Source organism: Heptranchias perlo, chromosome 18 (genome assembly GCF_035084215.1).
Source record: "Heptranchias perlo isolate sHepPer1 chromosome 18, sHepPer1.hap1, whole genome shotgun sequence".
In the NCBI taxonomy this organism is placed as follows: Eukaryota; Metazoa; Chordata; class Chondrichthyes; order Hexanchiformes; family Hexanchidae; genus Heptranchias; species Heptranchias perlo.
The window spans coordinates 32,633,089-32,653,344 of record NC_090342.1 but is presented as its reverse complement, the minus strand read 5'-3'; the positions used below and the strand labels follow the sequence as shown (position 1 = coordinate 32,653,344).

The window sequence follows — 20,256 nt, the reverse complement described above, 5'->3', positions numbered from 1 at the left end:
CTCTGGGTGCCCTCTCATCCCTTGCCCAAGTGTTTATCCTTCATGTGTTAGCCTAGTCAACAAGTGTTGGCAATAAATTTGACTGTGAGTAGCAGCTCATCCAACATCCACATGCATACATTCCAACAAGAGTCACTGGAAAGCGATCAGAAGCACAAGTCCCAGCACATTTCTCACTTCCCTAATGCAAAGGTGTTGAGGCTAATTGTAATGGGGTCAGCTTCAACATGCATGCTGATGATACACAGCTCTACCTCCCCACCATCCCTCTGAACCCCTCCACTGTTTCTGTGTTGTCAGGCTGCTTATCCAAGATCCAGTCTTAGATGAGCTGTAAATTCCTCCAGCTAAACATTGTGAAGACTGTAGCCACTATCTTTGGCCCCCACCACAAATGCCGTGCCCTCGCCAGTGTCTCACACTGAAACAGATTGTTCATAACCTTGGCACTCTGTTCAGCCCTGAACTGAGTTTCCAATTCCACATCCCCTCATTACCTATTTCCACCTCTTTAACACTACCTGCTTTCACCCCTACCTCAAGCTCATTTGCTGCTGAAACCCTCATTCATGCCTTTGTCACCTCCAGACTTAATTACTCCAATGCTGTCCTGGCCAGCCTCCCATCTTCACCCTCCATAAATTTTCATTCATTCAAAACTCTGCTGTTTGTATCCTATCCTGCATTAAATCCCTCTCACCTATCACATTGGCTCCTGGTTGCTTCAAAGCCTCAAGTTTAAAATTGTTACCGTTATGATCAAATCCCTCCCTCGCATCGCCATCCTGTGTCCCTGTAACTTCCTCCAGCTCTAAACCCTACCCAAGCTCTGCATCCATTTTTCTTACACCTCTGTAAAGTGCCTTTGTTTTTCTATGTTAAAAGCACTATATGAATGCAAGATGTTGTACCTTGCTGACCACAAATGAACAAACATTCCCTCCACCTCTCAGCCAAATGCCAAATCAAAACTTTGAGACCAGAAGGTTCTGCCCAATAAAATTGTAAATTTATGTTTTAAAAAATGTATATTTTATTACAATTCAGTGGTTCGCTGAGGAGGAAGAAATTAGACCAGCTTTTTTTCCTCAACCCAATATTTTCCTAAGTCCCTTGTGACTTTGCAAATTTAATTTTCCAGAACAGACCGGTGGTGGTATCTGTCTCACAGTTCACAGAACTGTTACTGAAAATCATTTTCCCTGCCTGATCATGCCCTCATTGTATTTACAAAGTGCATTATGGGGATCATTTCCCACTTCCATAGTCAAACAATCATCTCTCTCATGGTACATTTGGTGTTCATTGAACTGACCAGGAGTCTTTTGTCTCTAGTGAGTGCTGAACTGGTGATAAAGAATTGCCCAGCTACTGCAGTGTCCTTATTTTCACCATAATCTCTTTCATCCTCAACAGGTCCAGCCTCAGTCAACAAAAACACAGATGCACCCTCAACCAGGAGCCACTGCCCAGTGGGGGCAACCAGCCCAATCTCGTCCACCACCTCAAGGTGTGTATACTTTATGCAAGTACATAGGGGATTGGACCAGACTGTCAATAGGCAATTCAGTATTTCCTCTACATAGAGCTATGAAACAAATGCCTTTAATATATATTAAACAGCTGAAACCAGGGAAGAGTGATGGGTCACTTCAGCCATTTCAGTTCAAATGAAACTGCCCTCAACCCTGACAAAATAATCACCACTGTCAATTGGACAGTCAATAAACAATGGCTACCTCTCCTCCATTCGTGGTGTGGGTTTTAAAGTGAACATCTCATGCTGTTCTCGAAATGAATGGAGGCTATCGTGGTTAACAGGTCTGAGATGAATCAGTTGAGCCTCGTTGTATCAGTTGTGACAGTTCATAAACCCGCCTAATCTGGTTTTAATACTAGTCTTTAATGTGTGGCTTTTAGAAAAAAATCTGTGTTAATTCACTTTGTTTTAAAACACAACATTTATTGTCACTCAATCCAAAATCCTTTCCATAAAAAAATGCGACGGGGAAGTTGCAGTGGTGGGAGAAAATTAGACTAATTAATCCCAGTGGCACAACAGACAACATTGTTCCCTTTGATCCTTTGATGCTGTAAATTTGAAGGTTCTGCTGGAGGAGGTGCAACAAAGGAGGTGGGGGCAGTATTTAGAAGTGAGGGCCACCCTCCAGTAAAAGCACATATGTCCGTTACATGAAGTGATGTCACCCAAGACACTTGTAACTGGCTGCAAATAAGAAAGAAGTTTGCAGGTAAATGTGCTGCTCACTTCTGCACACATTTTTTTGTGGGCCCATCAATGATAGCACAATCCTAAATTGGGAACTAGGGAGGTACCATTTCAAATGCTGACCACAATCATTCCCTTTCGCACAGTCTTTCATTGTACCTAAGCTGCATGGCACACTTTTCTTCAAAGTGAAGATGGCAGCTGAGGAGCAGCAAATAGATGCTGATGTGTCCAGGCCAAGGGATTAGGGAGTTTGTTAATGGAGTCGGTCATCATGGATGCAAAGATAGCCCTGTTCTCCTAAGAGCCATCCACCTTGTGTTTCATCTCTGTCAAATAATGTGAGGACTGTGAACTGCTACACGATGAAAGCATTATGGTTGCTTCCTGGATAATGGCCACTGACGTGCAGAATGATGTTTCTGTGGTCAGCTACCACCTGGACAATAACTCCATATGAACCTTTTCTGTTTAGGAAGAGCTCTGATGCCCATATAGGAACCATGTACAGTGCTTTGAACTTGAGAGAACCCTGTCACTCAGTGAAAGCAGATGCTTCCTCTTCACAAGAAAAGCTAGGGGGTGCATGGAATCGAACGACATGCAGCCTTTCAAAAGCCAAGTCTGGCAGGGTTTACCCCATTTTTGCAGGGTATCTGTGGCTCTTCCACTAAAGTTACAGCAGACATTCAGGAGAACCCCCCCCCATCCCATGTAAAGTTTAGTGACAACCGTTTTTAGTAGAAGTTAAATATTAAATGAGGCTTGTAGCACAACCCTATTATTTTCCCCCAGATTGCTTGTCAGAAAATCAGCTTATCAGTGGTTTTGAAAGATCTAGTGACATAAAAGCTGTGGTAACTTACACAACTATAAAGGAGATCAGCCCTGTGATCGAAGCTGTCTGCAGGTCAGCCTGCAGCAGATGGCGTAACTCAATGTTACTCCAGTATGTTGTTCTGTGCCTCCCAGCTGGCCTGCCTGGCCTGGGATTGTCTATGGCACAAGGAGAAAATAATTTTCATTAAAATAATATTCTCATCCATTTTTTGCTAAAAAAATGCTAGAGAAACACGTGGCTCATAACGTGTTAGGTAAATAAATTGGTCCGTGTCTCGAACAATGAAAAAAAGGCTCAGGGGTTTTGTGACCAGTTCAAGTCATCTGATTGATTTTTTTTTATTAGCCACCTTGCACATTAGGCCTATGGTACATAGACTAAAGCTGCCGTGAATTCTGCTTATGCAGAAATCATGCATATTGTTCCTTGCCTGGCGTAATGTCACAGCATATTCCTGCCCTAACTCTGGGAAAGTCTGGTCCTGAGCTTGGGTTGCCTGGCCTTGTTGTTGATTATTTCTGTTATGATAACCACTGCCCGACGAAATGCTGTTTTTTTTTTGCCTTTGAAAAGTCTTTAACTAAAATGTTTCAAATACTTGAGGATGAATCATTCCAGGCCACAGAAAGCTGGGAGATCACTTAGGAGGAAATACTGTAAAAGGGGTAAGAGAAAAAAGAAATCAGACTTCAGCAAATTTGCACTCTTTTTCTTAAATGCAGGAAGCCCGCGACAACCCCAAAGCCCTCAGATTCAGCGTACCAACACAGTGCCTCAGCAAAGGCCGTCTCCACAGGGTCAGCAGCCCCAGAGTCCTCAGTCAAGCCCAAACCAGCAAGAGAAATCTCCAGGTTCAGGTTCTCCAAAACAGATCAAATCTGCAGGTGCCTCTCCTAACCAGTCGTCCAAGCCTGGAGCTTTCTCTGCACAGCAGTCTAGGCTCCCGGCTCAGGGCCAGGCCCTTTCTCAACCAGGATCTGGGGTGGCAACACTACAGCAACAGAGCACAGCACCACAGCCACTGCTCAAGTAAGTAGTCTAAAGAGACAATTTTAAAATATTTAAATGTTATCTTTTTGAACAGGATATTTTTTCCTCTTTTGTGGTCCTGCCCCTCAATCATCTCTCCCCACATTCTTTTCCCAGCCAAGATGACAGCTAAAGGACTTCCTTACAGGTTTCTGTCAATGCAGCCGTCTAAAAGACAACTGTGAATTATACAAGAACAGCTCAGGGTCGCCTATCCTAGGTTCTTCTCCTTACATCTATATACAGTGATCTCCTGTTAATAACACTGAGATGAGGGAGCTGAACCTGTGAGGGGTCAGGTACTAACTCATGTCCTAGTTCTCTGAGGCATGCCACATTGGTACATCATTACACTATGGCACCCAACTGCTAAAAGCAATCGTTCCTAACAGCACCAAAGGTATATCAAGCTAAGGCAACATGAGACACCAGACTATGAACCTTCCAAAATAGGCTCACTTGGCACAATAATGGCACCCAGTGCCTTGTGAATATCTTTTATTGTCAGAACTATCACAGATTTGCCAGTCAAATCTGACATTAATACAGGGATTTACAGATATGAGAAGCTAAAAGTTCAAGAATTCACAGGCAGAGCATTAGAGATCCAATACATTACACCAGAGAGTTTTAACCACCCTTCTGTGTGCTGATTTTTTTCCTTCTAGAATTGATGCTAGAAATATTTCATGTTCACAATAGATTCTTTTTCCCTACAGTTTTGACCACCATACAGACTGGCATCATAGTTGGTAACAGCTAGCAGCAGTGAGCTTAAAGGACACTGGACCCATTCTATTGTGAACATTGTGTAGGATGAGGGAAAAAGTAAATCCTCTCTATCCACCACCAAGTGAATTAATTCAATCAGCTAATTAGTGAAATTTTAGCTGCAGAAAAAACATTCTAGAAATTATAACAGTACAATATGGGCAGTCTGTACCTCACTCGAAATTAACGGGTGGAAAATCTTGTACGGCCCATTAATCTCCCCGTCTGAATTCCTGATAAACGCTCTCAGTGCACAGAGCTCTGCAGCAGGAGTGTGACTTTGTAATATATATTCTTAAATTCTTCATGTCTCACAGTTGGGCCACAAAGATGACTGCTGTGGGTAATGAAAATATCACACTGGCACAGTAGGTGTGTAATTCTGAGATTGGGGTAAATTGTTGGATCAGCGTAGAGGAAATTTTACATCTAATTGTGCTAAACCTGATCTGGAAGTGCTGGATGGTAACATGTTGAGTGGCTGAAATGGGAAAGTGTTCCACTTCCCAGTACTAATCCCCCCCCACCTTGATAAGCACAAATCATTTTTTAGCAAATAGTTAAAATTTATGGAAACATTGGGGACTATTTATAATGTTTAGACATGGGGGCTGTTTTATTCAGTACGTGGGGCAATAAATATTGTATTTAGATAATCTGAGTGCATGGCTGGTATTGTAGCTAATAGAACCCCTTCCCCATTTAATTTCTCTTTCAGCAAATCACAGTCCTTGACAAACAGCTTCAGTGTCACGGAGCCCCCTCAGCGTACCGGCGCCAATGAAGATGAAGCAAAAGCAGAGACCATTCGGAACCTAAGGAAGTCCTTTGCCAGCCTCTTTTCTGATTAACTCTTTACAGTATTTTCATTTCTGAGTGAACAAAGTAGATAAATAAAACTGTGGAAATCTAGGCACCTGCCAAATTGTTTTCAAAGGTTGATGGGAATGAGAGATGGAAATATCTGGAGTTTGGGATGCAAACACCCTTACATGAATCAATGGGCGTTTCATTTCAATTTGTGGATAACAAGCTGTAAAATGAGGTATTGTTTTCCAACTAGGCCGAAAGGCAAAAGAAAAATCCTGCTATGTCAGGTGTGTGCAGATGTAAGTGTGTGTGATGTGAATAACTGTGCACTTTATCTCTCAAAGCAGTTTGTTGAGTGTTGTATGGAATGCTGTTATCAATCAGAGAATCACCATTTATTTGGATTATAAAACACTGTGTATACAACAGGGTCTGAACACTAATCCCTGATGACAGAACCAATACATCCATCTATCCATTTAGGTCCACACCGTGTTCTCATACATTTCAGCGACACTCAATATAAAATCCCATCCAGAAAGTTTTTCATTCCACTCCTCATTCAGTTACAATTTGAATCCCAGATGTTTTATTTTTCTTGATACTTTTGCTCAGAGTACAATAGACAGAAATAAGGGAAAAGCAACTTCTATGGGTCAGTACAATTATAGACAAGCACGTACTCCAGTGTCCTTCCTTAATAATTAAGCACCAGGGAAAGGTTTCACCAGCCTCGTCTGTACATATGGAGATGATTATCAACCAGGGCAGAAACTCCCTCACCTCCTCCCCTCCTCTTAGTGACAGACTCACCAGGTCAGTGGTAGGATTCTTTCCTGACTGACATCATCGAACATGTCAACTCCATACAGCCTGCCCGAGATGAAGGATTGCAGGGTTCTCCAGAGAAGGAGTGTACATGATTAGTAATTACCCGTAGAGTTCCATTTCCTATTTAACTGCAGCTAGATGCTATTCTCAAATCATCTCATCCACTCACACCAGTCTGAATTAAATGCAGCAATTGCTGACACAAGCAGTACTACAGCATGAGCTTATATAGCTTTCAGATGTTCTTATTGTGACTATGTCTAAGATCAACAAGAATCTGAGTTTGCATACTTCACTCAGGCAAACTTTGAAGCCACTTGTTACGATTCATGCTCAGTGCAAATGTCAGCTTCCAGCAGGATGATACGAGGGGTGGGGAACTATAGCTATGAGGTGAGATGAGATACTGAGACTATTTCCACTGGAACACAATGGGCTAAGAGAAGATTTAATAGAGGTTTTTAAGATTATGAAGGGTTTTAATCGGGATCATCAACTTAAAATTGTCACTACAAAAGCGAGGAGAGAGGATGGGAGTAATTTCTTTATGCAAAGAATTGTTAGAGCATGGAATGCTGTACCACAGGGAGTAGTTGAAGCAGAGACCATTGAATCTTTCAAAGGAAAATTGGATAAATATTTGGAACAGAGGATGATACAGGCTGAGAAGAAACCAGGGCATTGGGATTGTTTTGGATTGCTCCAAAATGTCAGTGAAGACACAATGGACCAATTGGCCTCCTTTTGTGCTGTAGACTCCTTTGGTTCATGCAAGTACATACTTTCTTTGAACTGTAAGCTTACTTTATGCAAAAAAAAATCTATGATAGTGGGTTCAGGCAAGAAATGAACTGTTTCACCATTTAGATACCCACTGAAAATAACATGGGATACGTGATAACATTCCTACGGGGCTAATTTTAAACATTTGGTGACGGTGTAAAACGGGCGATATTGGATCAGTTACCCATTATACACCCCGCCCCATTTTCTTTTCCATTGACTACCCCTAACTCTAACTCTTCAATGGAAAGGAATATCCGACAGGGTTTATAATATCCTGATCTTTGTGGCTGATGAAAAATACGACATTGATAGGCAATTAACTCAGGCTAACTATCACCAAGCTTGTGTTTATCAATAAGATTATATAGAAGCAAAAAAAGTTACATTATAGTACTTAACTTTACTCCATCTGTGTAATAATAAAAGTTCCTAAGTCCTAGCAGTTCTCTCCTGTAACCTGGACCATGCACCTTTGATGACAAGTTTTACATGAAACTGAATCCACATGGAGTGCCTTACTAGGTGATCAATATTAATTATTGTCTTGTGAAACAATGGGCATAAACAGGGTGAGCTATCCTTTTTGAAATGTGTCTCCATACTAGACAGCATTGTATATTCTCCAATTTTCACCATACAAAGAAACAATGACAGTCTGGGAAATATCTTTTGCTGTCACAAGAGGCCATTTTAAAGTTGATGCAATACAAATTCCTAAAAAAAGAGATTCTTATGATCTGAAACTAGATTGATCCTCATATCCTTCACATTCCTTACTGGTTATTAGACACTGTTACAAAGATAGAAATGCGACAGGCAGCTCAGTAACAAGCATCTGCAGACAACTCAATGGCCCAACTACTCTCTGGACCTGACCAACATTTAACAGATGACGACTTGACAATTTCCTGCTCTTTTTTTTTAAACCCCACTCTATCTGCTCTTGTCAAAGTCCCATTCAGTGTGTTTTTCTTATATCCATATTCTCTGGCTGATTGAGACCACCATCCAGCTCCATCACTTTTCTGCTTCCCACACAGCAGCTCCAATCTTGTAGGAAGTAGAGTGAAAACAAAATTGTTGAGGAAGAGGCAAAAAGGAAGCAAAAAAGAGAAAAGTGCAAAAAGTAAAAACAAGACGGACAAAGTGAGGAGAGAGAAAAAATTAGAAATGAGAGCCAAAAGTGATAGAATGAAACAAGTGGAGGAGAGAGAGAGAGAGAGAGAGAAACATCTTTTTGTAGACTTACCACTACCAGTATCTTTAGTTGGAGGGATGTAAGAGGCTGAGAGTTTTTTGATGGGGCCCAGACCAAAAAGATTGAGAAGCAGTGAATCAGATAATTTCTTGTTAACACTCACAATTGTACTCAATGGGGCACCTCAGAGCTTGTTGTTGGGACCCTTACTGTTTCTAATTGCCATAAATGACCTGGATTCAGAAACTCAATGTGAAGTGGTCAAATATGCAGATCATACCAAACCTCGAAGGGGAGTGGAATCGGAAGAGGAAATTGAGTTGGAAAAGATATGTAAGTGGGCAAAATAATGGTAGATAAAATTTAGTGCAAAGAAGTTTAAAGTGCTACACATAGGAAGGAAGAAATAGATGACATGCGCACTCCACGAACTGCTGAAAGAGCTAAAGATGAAGCTGAGAGATCTGGCGTCTTAATAGAATCGACACTAAACATGTTCAACCAATACAGAGCAGAACTCAACAAAGCCAATAGGATGTAGAACTACACAGCCAAAACAGTAGAATACAAGTCAGCGGAGGTGACGATCAAACATTATAATCCTCTGATCAGAATGCATTTTAATAGTACATCTAGTTCTGGTTGCCAAGAAACAAGAGAGATATTCAAGTACTGGAGACGGTGCAAAGAGCCATGAGGCTGATCCTAATGTCAGGGGTCTGAGTTACAAGGAAAGACTGGAGAAACTTGGGCTTTTCAGACTAGAAAGGAGGCACTTGAGAGGTGATCTTATAGAAGTTAATAAGATAGTTAAAGATAGTCAACCCAGAATATTACTCTAAATTAAACTATAGGAGTAGAACTAGGGAACACAGGTTCAAACTAGTAAAAGGCAATTTTAGGACCAATATCAGGAATTTCTTCTTCACACAATGGGTGATCAACATCTGGAATAAATCTCCAAATATAATGGAGACAAAAGTCCTGGTCATTTACGAAACAATTGGATGATACAATGGGGGATGTTAGGATTTATCAGGATGAATAAATTAAGGTGGCTGAATGGCTGCCTTCATCTTTAATTATTTGGTGGCAATTGGCTTGAATGAGCCCCGAGTAAAGACATGTGGATGAGGCACACATGTAGGTGGCTTCCAAAGTCCTTATAATTATTATTCTGCAGTGATCCTAGGAAGCAACATTTCTACAGACCCTCATGGTTACAAACACAATGATGGGCAGATAAACAAGGGACAGTGTAGTAATGAGTATGGCAGGTCTCATTGAGCAAGAAAAATTAACAGATGACCTATTACTTGAACATGACTAGAAAATGGATTTTAAAAAGTCCCAAACCAATAAATGTAAAATACTAAATCTTTAACCTCAACCATCAGAAAAATGATTTGCAGTAAATTAAGATTTCTCATTGTGCTTTCCTAATAATGAGACAGATTGTACCGAGATAATTATTTCTTGTCACTTGTGAGTTTGTTCTCTCCATTTCTTAATATATTTACATTGAACTGTTGAAAAATTGCAAATTACAGCATAAATGTAACCAAAATAATGGGAACACATGGATCGACGCAGACATAAAATATCGGCCTTGTTTAATGCATAATCCAAGCAACCAGGAGGGTGTTGTGCAACGAGTTCAAATAAATGGGATTCTCTTACTACTTGTCATTTCTAATTGTAGCATGCCTAACAAGATCCAATAACAATGTCTGGCTGCCAGAGGATCATCTGAAGTGTTTATTTTCTGTTATTTTGCAAATGTACATCATCAATAGGATATCTCTCCCCCAAAATATGACTATAGAAAACTTTGTCGATTTTTTAAGTGAGCCAAAATTGCATGGTTGTCTGACAGTCAAAGTGCAGCTTCTTGTTTTTTCAATGCACTGGTTATTTCAAAATATTTTTCCACCACTCCTCTCCTGAAGCCACGTTTATCAGGCTCCAGTACCTCAAAGTAACTGGTCTTTTATTGTGTGTGAGCCTAGGCAGTGAGTGTTTGCGGGCTATTCAATCATGAGGCATGCCAAGAATTGGACTCAACTGTTTTGCAGCTTCTCCCCAACCCCACCCAACACCCAATGGTCAAATAAATAGAATACCTTGCTTGTCCTCACCGGGTTCACAGATGGAGAAAGGATAGCACTCTTGGAACTACACAAGCTCAGGAGAGGAAGGAAATTGAAACAGCCCCTTCTGTACCAGATAATTCTCATTTTTTAAATAATTGTATCTTGATTTTTTTCTGTGTTTTTTTTCTCTTTTTCACTTTTGGATTTACCTATTTCTTGCATCATCAGTGCCTCCCATCCCCTGCCCCAGAAATGGTGGGCGGACAACCTGCTCCCGAGTGCTTCCTGCAGAGATTTGGCTGAGATCAGAAACTGAAGCCCTGATTTTAACCCTGCCTGGCTGATGGTAACAGGGTGGTTAAAATAGTGATAGAGTACTTACCGCTGCATTCCCAACCCGCCCGCTGCCATTTTAACTTTTTGGAGTTGGCCAAGGCATCCACCAGAAGCAGGCAGGGGGCCACATGATTATATTAAAATTGAGGTCCTATAACGTAATTAGGACCCTGACGACAATTTTTACTAAAAATGGTGGCAGTCCTGCCCAGTGCCTCAGGAGTTAAAATTTGGACTTCAGTGTGCATCAGCGCACTGCACCAGTGTGCAAGTTGTTGAAATGTATTGTCTTTCACTTACCCTCCATTAACCCATTGTGGATGGTATTGAAATGAAGATTCTAATTTACATTTTTAACGTGTTATATTCCTGTCAAATTTCTACAAATTATTTAGTGATGAAGCTGTAATTTAATCTTGTGATGAGGAAGAACATTGTACTTTGCCTATGTGTTGTTGTAATGTGTTGAATTAAGTCTGATATTGGTTTCTTTTAGAAATAAAGTTAATCTTTTGTGCTCTGTACAGTTGTTTTCTTAACTGTCAGTTTTCTCCCTCCTCTCCAGACATCGGTGAGTGATCCTTGACTGCAGTTCTATGGGGCCAGTAGCTATGTGCATGCTGCCGAAGTAGTTACTCTTTGTGTGCGCTTGGATAGTGAATGTAAGCAGGGCATCAATCATAGAGGGTATCACAACCAAACCTGTTGCTGTCTTCATCCAACACCTATCCCTGCACACCTTTCTGTAGTATTCACTGGATAGCAACCAGAAGAGGAAATCCTGGGAGCTCCCTGGTCTGTATGGCTTAGAAATCTCAAATTGTTCTTACTTTTTAAATTAGTATAATACAAAAATGTTTGTAGTTTATGCAATCAAATCATACTATCCCTTCACACAGTTAGATTCTACTAACAACTGTGCCACCATTGAGGGGTGACAAGAGCAGGCCCAGACATCTAGCAGAGAGAAATATCAGTTATTCCTCCCCCAGGTTCTCTCATGTACCTCCAATAGATCAGCACTGACAGAGGTCTGCAAGGTACAAGGCAACTTGTCCTCTTGCTGGGATAAGTGCATGATGTGGGGAAATATAAAGAGGGAGCAGGTAAATTAATATTAAAAAAACACACACTGCAAAAGACTCTAGGGTGGCAAAACAGCTACTTACTTTAAGGCACAGCTAGTTTTGATTGAGTGAGCAGTGCTTGATTGGGAACTCTTATGCTAAACCAAGAATGAACTAGTTCTCTAAGGGCCCTTTTCATCAGGTTGAGGGATACCTGTAACAGGAAAGTACTTTTAGGTTCAGGCAGGAAAGCATCAGCTCAATAATGGCTTTTCTTAGACTCAGGCACTGCAAAACAGCTACTTGCTTAGGGTCATGTATAAATCTAATTTCTATCAAATGACATCGATATTACAGAGACTGCGACCTATAGCTATGCCAAGAGGACACCAGCTCCCTTTTGGCCTTTTCTAAAAGGTTTGAGGGCAGCAAAAGAACTACTTACTTTGAATCGAAGATGGCTTAGACTGAACTACTGTTGTCTGACTGGGAATTGCCATATGATCTTTCCTAGACACAACAAAATCAGCAAACTGGCCATTTGCTTTGAGTCAAGAGGCAGTTCAGAAATTATGATGCCAATTATGTTGAGAAGCATATAAAAAAGGTTCAAGGCCCATAGTGCATTATGCAACCAAGATGGAAAAGAGTGGGAGTAAATCATTAAATAGTAATTAGGTGACACCAAGTTTAAGTTTCTAAATGCTGCAGATTGTAGCAGGTAGGGAAGACTTCCATGCTTCCGTATGTATGAGGTCCTGGGAAAGAAAGGAAACAATGCCATCAATCTTGATTGAGTGAGAATGCAAGGAGGAAGAAGAGAGGAAAGTACAGGAGGAATAACCATAGCATTATTAGAATAAAAACAAGAAAGCACACAACCGAGAGGGGTTAGAGGTCAGATGTGAGGGAGGACCGCCCATTAGATACAAGTTTAATCTCATAATATCCAGCAGAAGACAAGAGGTGTTAGAAGAGCTTCCCCAAATATGGAAGCAAACTTCAAATCTTTCTTGGATGTGGGTTTTATATAAAGAATTAAAAAGTTGTTGAGGGATACCAGTGCATGATATGTAATGAGAAACCAAGCTTTTTGGAGGCAGTTTTAGCAATGGAACAAATTTGGGAGTTCAGTTGAGATCAAAGAAGATAGTGAGGCTAAGAATGAATGAAGGAGGAATAATGGTGGACTCTTTAAAGGCAAGAGGCTGTAGCTGCTTGTTGGACTTGCGAGAGACATAAAGAAGCTGTGGGCTGGACACCACCTATTCATAGTCAATGGGTGGAAAATCTAACTGTGCCTTTGAAGAAGTGAAAGCAGCAAGATTTTCATTTCTCCATGAAAACGAATAAGGGATCAAGTTGTAGCAATTTGGCACTGTAAGAAGAATGAAGGTCATTTTCACTGAAGTTATATAATCTGAAGGAAGCTGATGAATGTAGAATGAAACCGAAAGAGTTGATAGGGTTAGGTAATGAGTGCCGAAAAGAGAGAGGGTGGAAGGGAAGAGAACAGAGCCCTAGGGGATTCCTGAGCTAATGAAAAAGTGTCACAGGATAAGCCATGAACTACAGCACAGATTAGAGTGATGTGAGACGAAATTTGATAGCCAAGAAAATAGCTACAGTGGAAGGCCAAATAATGATAACTTGTTTAGAAGTGCATGTTGTCAGACCTCATCAAAGACTTTGGACATTTTCAAGGGGATTACAAATGTATCAGCAACATTCAAGAGCAAGGTCCGTAACACTGCGAAGAAAAACACCAGTGGGAACATTCGTGCCAAAAAAAGTATACAGGTGATCATAGATGAAGCCAGAACTATAAAAGTAATGGATAATTTTACAGTTAAAAACAGTTTCCATGGCTTTTGAAAGTACAAATTTATTAACTAGGGAGCTAACAGCTTCCTGATCATCTTTAAGAAAAAGACGTGCATTTATATAGCCTTTCAGGACCTCAGCCATCCCAAAGTCAATTAAGTACTTTTGAAGTGTAGTTACTATTGTGATGCAGGGAGATTTACGCACAGCAAGGTTTCACAAACGGCAGTGAGATAATGACCAGATAATCTGTTTTTCAGTAATGTTGGTTGAGGGATAAACATTGGCCAGGACACTTTCCCAGAATGCTCAGGGACAGGAAAAGAGTGACTAGTTTTGAGTCAAGGGTGTTTGTGACTGAAAGACCAAAGCTTTTTTCTATATTAAACCAGGAAGCAGCTAGCTTTCTGAAGATGCTTAATTTTCTTCTTTAAAAAAAAAATTCTCTCTCTGATGAGGCTCTATTTCTATATTGAGCCAGTAAGATGCCTGCTCAACAGTGGCTTTTCTTAGAAGGCTCAAGAGCAGCAAAACAACAGTGTGCTTGAAGTCGGGGAGAGCTTTTGCTGACAGCTGCCTCTTTATTAAGCCAGGAAGCTGCCAGTTCAATTATTGTCTTTTCAAATCGGCTCAGAGACAACACAAAAACCATTTGTTGGATCAGGATGAGGCTCAGCTTTGTGGAGAGTACAGTTATATTGCCCAGTTGCATTTCTGTTGGGTTGCAGATTTCATGCTTGTATGCTCACTGCATATACAGAGTGCAAGTTAGAGTTCTCCTATATCTATGATGTATATTTTCTACCAGCTAAAAAGAGCTAATGAGACAGTATGGCAGTACTGATACCAGTTCCTCAAGATACCATTCTTCCATGCACTGTTTGCTGGCTATGATATACTGGCTGCACAAACACACAGGGCAACCCAGCTTCCTTTACTGCCAGCAGGACTGCTGCATAAAGAAAAACCAGTAAGAAATCAACCCACCTTATGGTAACCAGTGCTTGAAAACTGGTTGAACTGTGATTGCAAGAACTTCTGGGATAAGATTCTTCTGAACAGACCACCCTGATCATGGAAAAATTAGTCTGCAGGGCACATGACCAATGATACATTCTGACATCTAAATTAAACTCAAGTTACGCATATACAGTATAATGAACATTCACCATGTCATTTTTCAGTAATTGGCTCGTTTCCCAACTCAGTAAACTTCCAGGGATTATTTCAGAATAGGATATAGTCATGCACTAAATAGGGACGTATTGTTGTGCCTAACTCGTGTTTTGTCCACGGGGTGTCAAACTTCTGAGTCTGTCCATACATAAATTTCTGTCTCACATTTTCACTTTATTGGCTCAATTTTCATATTCATAAATCAGCAACAAATCACAATTGACTAAGTTGGAAAGGTACCAACTGGAAGCAGCCAAAGTAGGTATTAAACTTCCAATCAAAAAACTAAAGACTATGTAAACAACCAATCCAGAATGTGCAGTCAGCAAAAGCTATCAATTAAAAATGTGCACCAATGAAATGACAAATTATTTTTTGAAAATCTTGTTTAGGTGGGTCTTTGTTTCTCCACTGATTTGAGGGCTTACAACTGAAAATAGGAAATTAAAAAAATTAAACTTACCTATACAAAAGAATTTTCTGTCTTTAAAACATTCCAACAATGTTTTCCATCTGAAGCCTGAGTCTCAAGTCTATGGGGTTCCCAGAGCCATCAATCGGAGTTGAAAGGACTCAACTAGGCAGCAGCCTACAGGTTCCAACAACATGCACTTGTGCTTACAATTCCCAGAATTATTATTTCTTTTTGATCGACAACAAAAATGCCCATTCCCAGAGCATGCCAGGACGTAACTGTTTGTAACCAATGTGCAAATAGAACATTCTTGGAGACAAACTTCTGCAGGGAAACAGTTTTTAGAAGTGCAAATAAATTTTTTAAAAAAAATATAAAACTCAATTATTTCTGAGATAAATTTGAAACAAAAAAATCTTTGTATATTATATATTAGCTGATCTCTTCTAATTATATTCAGCAAGTACAAGCTGGCAGGAGGGTTAAAAACTCACTGTAGGGCTATATATTTTATAATTTTTAATGCTTACACCAGCTGGATTTCTTTTACTTATGTCGATTATCTCAGAACTCAGTCAGCAATGATTCATATAAATAGTTCCATGTTCTGGAAGGATTTATTCAAGTTTGGAGGGAGATTTTGAATAAAAGTTCTGAATTTAAACTGATATATTTAACAGAACCTTTTGGTGACATTGTTGCAGAGATATTTAGTGAAGAAGGGAAGATGCAAGTTAGTTTAATCTTTCCTTAACTTTTTTAAAATTTGTGACCTTTGCTATAAAAACATATACCCTAAACAGTAAAAATAAAGAGCTGGTACCCCATATTACACTGTGATTTATTTGCATTTATGATACGCAGAGAAAACAAGTTTGTTTATTTATCTATCTATCTACCTACCTGCAGTGGGTAAAGAAGATACTATTCATTCACAAAATACTGTGAAGATCTCTTACAAATTTCATTTCTCAATCCAGACTGTTCTGCACTTCCTAGTATTGAGTTAGCATGGCATTGATAGATCTCTGGGGTAGCTAGCTGGCCACCCTCTGAGCTGGAGAGTCTGAACTAAATGAGGAACGTTCAAGAAAAATGACTAATCAAGCGGTTTAACCCTTTCACTTTAATACGCAAGTATTGTCTCTCTAATTACACTGATACTGTTGAGAGCTGAAAGAATACTTACTGCTTCAACAGAAAACACATTTGGAAGTGTTTGTACCTATCAATATGTTCCATTTCAAATATATATTACTTTATCTTTCCTGAAGGTCATACCCTTAAAATCTGCTCCACTATTTTGTTTCTTTTCAAGTGGTTTCAAGAGTATACAGGTTAATATCTGAAGAATAAAGGGCTTAAATAATTTCAAAAACTTCTGAAAAGAAATCGGTCATTTGATAGTGCAGATGGAATACCATCATTTCATATAGAAATGATACCTGGTTTAGTGCTCTGCCTATACTCAGTTAATGTTCAGGTAGTATCTGACCACAGAAATATCATTCTACAATGTCAGTGGCCATTTTCCAGGAAGCAGCTACGATGTCTTTATTGTGCAGCGTTCTATCTGAAGGAGAGGAAACATCGGGTTGCTGGCTTGTAAGAGAAAAGGGCTAACCTCTGCATCTATGGCTGCTGATCCGCTGAGAAACCTCCCAACAGCAGAACAGCACATCGACCTGAACACATCAACATCAGCATAATAAAGTCTTCAAGACACTATAGGTCATGGGCAGGAACAGCTTGACAGCTACTCCATAGGGACACTCAACATTTCTTGAAGGTACCATAACATATTCTCTCTCTTTGCTTGGGTCTCCCAAAATGATGCATCTGCCACCACGCCTGGGTAGTAACTGGGCCATCTCACAAGCATACATCATGTACTCCTGAGCATGCAGGCACCAGCTCTGCAGTCACAGCCAGAAAGCTCAATGTTCTTTAAAGTTTTCGGCCAGCCTAGTAACCTCAGCTAGATTGAGGCGCTGTTTAAAATCTACATTTAGAAAAGAAACAAGTCGTGTCTTATCATTTTATGTTTATGTATTAAGGTAGAAAAATATATTTAACTTTGTTAAATTGTTTACTGTTCATTCATCTATCTTACGTAAATAAAATGTGTTGGTTCAAAATCTTGACTTCTCAGACTATTAAAGTGTGCTTATCCATTCCACCTTGTGGAGAGAGCTGAATCATGTGGCAACATTTGATATATTTCAGTAGTTGGTGTAGAGTAACGGTTTTCTGTTGTGATCCTTAGGTCTTGCTATTGTTTACTTTGACATCGGATAGAAAAAGGCGCACTCCAGATCATAGTAGAGATGATGTTTGCTTATGGGAGGGGCGGGTGACACAGAACCAGAGAAAATATCTAGCATAAAAACCCAAAAATGCAACTGGCTAGTTCTTCTCCACCTCCAACCTATTGCTTGATTGGCAGTTTAACATGGAGTGTAAATTTATGCCTCATTGTTGACACAAATATAGATTTTGAAACTCAGTATTTGAAAGGTTAAGAATTAGCTCCTGTTAAAAAGGCACCAGCTATCTTTTGATGTAGAACTAAATTTTTTTTAAAAATCTTCACTAATATTTTAAAAAATTAAAGCCGATTACATTTTTCTTTTTTATAAAAAAAAGTACAACTTTCTGTCCCCTCTGGTAGAATTAGCAGGTAACTAGGAGGGTCAATGAGGGTAACGCGTTTGATGTAGTGTACATGGATTTTAGCAAGGCTTTTCACAAGGTCCCACATGGCAGACTGGTCAAAAAAGTAAAAGCCCATGGGATCCAAGGAAAAGTGGCTAGTTGGATTCAAAATTGGCTCAGTGGCAGGAAGCAAAGGGTAATGGTCGATGGGTGTTTCTGCAACTGGAAGGCGGTTTCCAGTGGGGTCCTGAAAGGCTCAGTGCTAGGTCCCTTGCTTTTTGTGGTATATATTAATGATTTGGATTTGAATGTGGGGGGCTTGATCAAGAAGTTTGCAGATGATACAAAAATTTGCCATGTGGTTGATAGTGAGAAGGAAAGCTGTAGACTGCAGGAAAATATCAATGGACTGGTCAGGTGGGCAGAAAAGTGGCAAATGGAATTCAATCCAGAGAAGTGAGAGGTAATGCATTTGGGGAGGGCAGACAAGGCAAGGGAGTACACAATAAATGGGAGGATACTGAGAGGTGTAGAGGTACAAAGGGACCTTGGAGTGCATGTCCACAGATCCCTGAAGGTAGCAGGACAGGTAGATAAGGTGGTTAAAAAGGCATACGGGATACTTTCCTTTATTAGCCGAAGCACAGAATAGAAGAGCAGGGAGGTTATGCTGGAACTGTATAAAACATTGGTTAGGCCACAGCTTGAGTGCCACGTATAGTTCTGGTCACATTACAGGAAAGATGTGATTGCACTAGAGAGGGTACAGAGGAGATTTATGAAGATGTTGCCAGGGCTGGAGAATTTTAGCTATGAGAATAGATTGGATAGGCTGGGGTTGTTTTCTTTGGAACAAAGGAGGCTGAAGGGAGAATTAATTGAGGTGTATAAAATTATGACAGGACTAGATAGAGTGGATAGGAAGGACCTATTTCTCTTAGCAGAGGGGTCACTGACCAGGGGGCATAGATTTAAAGTAATTGGTAGAAGGATTAGAGGGGAGTTGAGGAGAATTCTTTTCACCCAGAGGGTGGTGGGGGTCTGGAACTCACTGCCTGAAAAGGGTGGTAGAGGCAGAAACCCTCAACTCATTTAAAAAGTACTTGGATGAGCACTTCATGTGTCGTAACCCTCAGGGCTATGGACCAAATGCTGGATAGCGGGATTAAGCTGGATAGCTCTTTTTCAGCTGGCATATACGATGGGCTGAATGACCTCCTTTATGCTGTAACTTTCTATGATACTGCTTAATATTCAAAGTTGCAAAGCATTAAAGTGTCAACCTATTGCAGAAAACCATATAGATAACATTAATTGCTGAAGACTAAATTTCCATTGAAAATGGTCTTCAATGTGTCATGGGGATAGGTTTTAGAAAGATAGTGACTAAGTCAACATTTATACTTCAGAGGTATGTAACTACAGAGGGATTTTATTTTCCTTTCAAAAGTAGTAACATGTGCTGAGGTACTGCCCCCGGGAGTCAGCAACCCTCTGTACCTTAATCAAGTGGCTGCTCACTTGAGTCTGGGCAGTGAGGGTCAGAAAACTTATTCACCGTGGGGTGGGGCATCACATTGAGCCCAATCACCCTCATCTGGCATCCAAATATAGCCATTCAATGACCCCTGCTGGGGGTCATTAGTACAAGTACAGGAACCTTGGCTGATTTCCTTCTCCCCCACGCTAATCAGTAATACTGAGGCCAATTGCGCTCAACTTTGCTGAAATCGCCTAATTTAACCCAAATTAGGGATTGAACACAAGACTTTGCTCGTCAGTATGGTTCCATACTATTCAGGCGCTAAGACAACAGGAGCTGGCTGCAAATGATAATTAACTTTGATGTTCTTTTGTTTAAAAGTTTATGCAAACTGGATGGCACAGTGGGTCACTATACTTTCACCTCTGGGATCTGGCTTCAAATTCAAGCCAGACTGATGACTCGAAAGCCTGTGCTCCCTCACCGAACAATTTAGTTTCAAGTGGGCATGAATCCAAAGCACAAAACCACCTGTAACCACAACTAATTAGTAATCTCACTCAGAGCCCACAGGATAGTTGGAGATTGGAACTGATGCCGTAAATCACACTCTTGAGGCTCTGCATCTAACTTGTGTTATACCTAATCTGGCAGCATTTGATGCCAACACTGGAGGGTTAATTTTCCAACACTGCAGGGTTAATTTTCCAA

At 40.3% G+C, this 20,256-nt stretch overlaps 1 protein-coding gene across 1 annotated transcript in view; it reads left to right on the top strand.

The window, feature by feature from the left end:
* Positions 1-11,400, top strand: part of LOC137334736 (synapsin-3-like) — a 202,772-nt gene extending 191,372 nt beyond the window's left edge. Inside the window, exons 11-13 of the mRNA XM_067999649.1 lie at positions 1,417-1,510; positions 3,794-4,100; positions 5,590-11,400. Coding sequence (XP_067855750.1) covers positions 1,417-1,510; positions 3,794-4,100; positions 5,590-5,722 — 534 coding nt within the window. The 3' untranslated portion in view covers positions 5,723-11,400. The remainder of the gene's footprint in view (positions 1-1,416; positions 1,511-3,793; positions 4,101-5,589) is intronic.
* Positions 11,401-20,256: the final 8,856 nt, after the last annotated feature.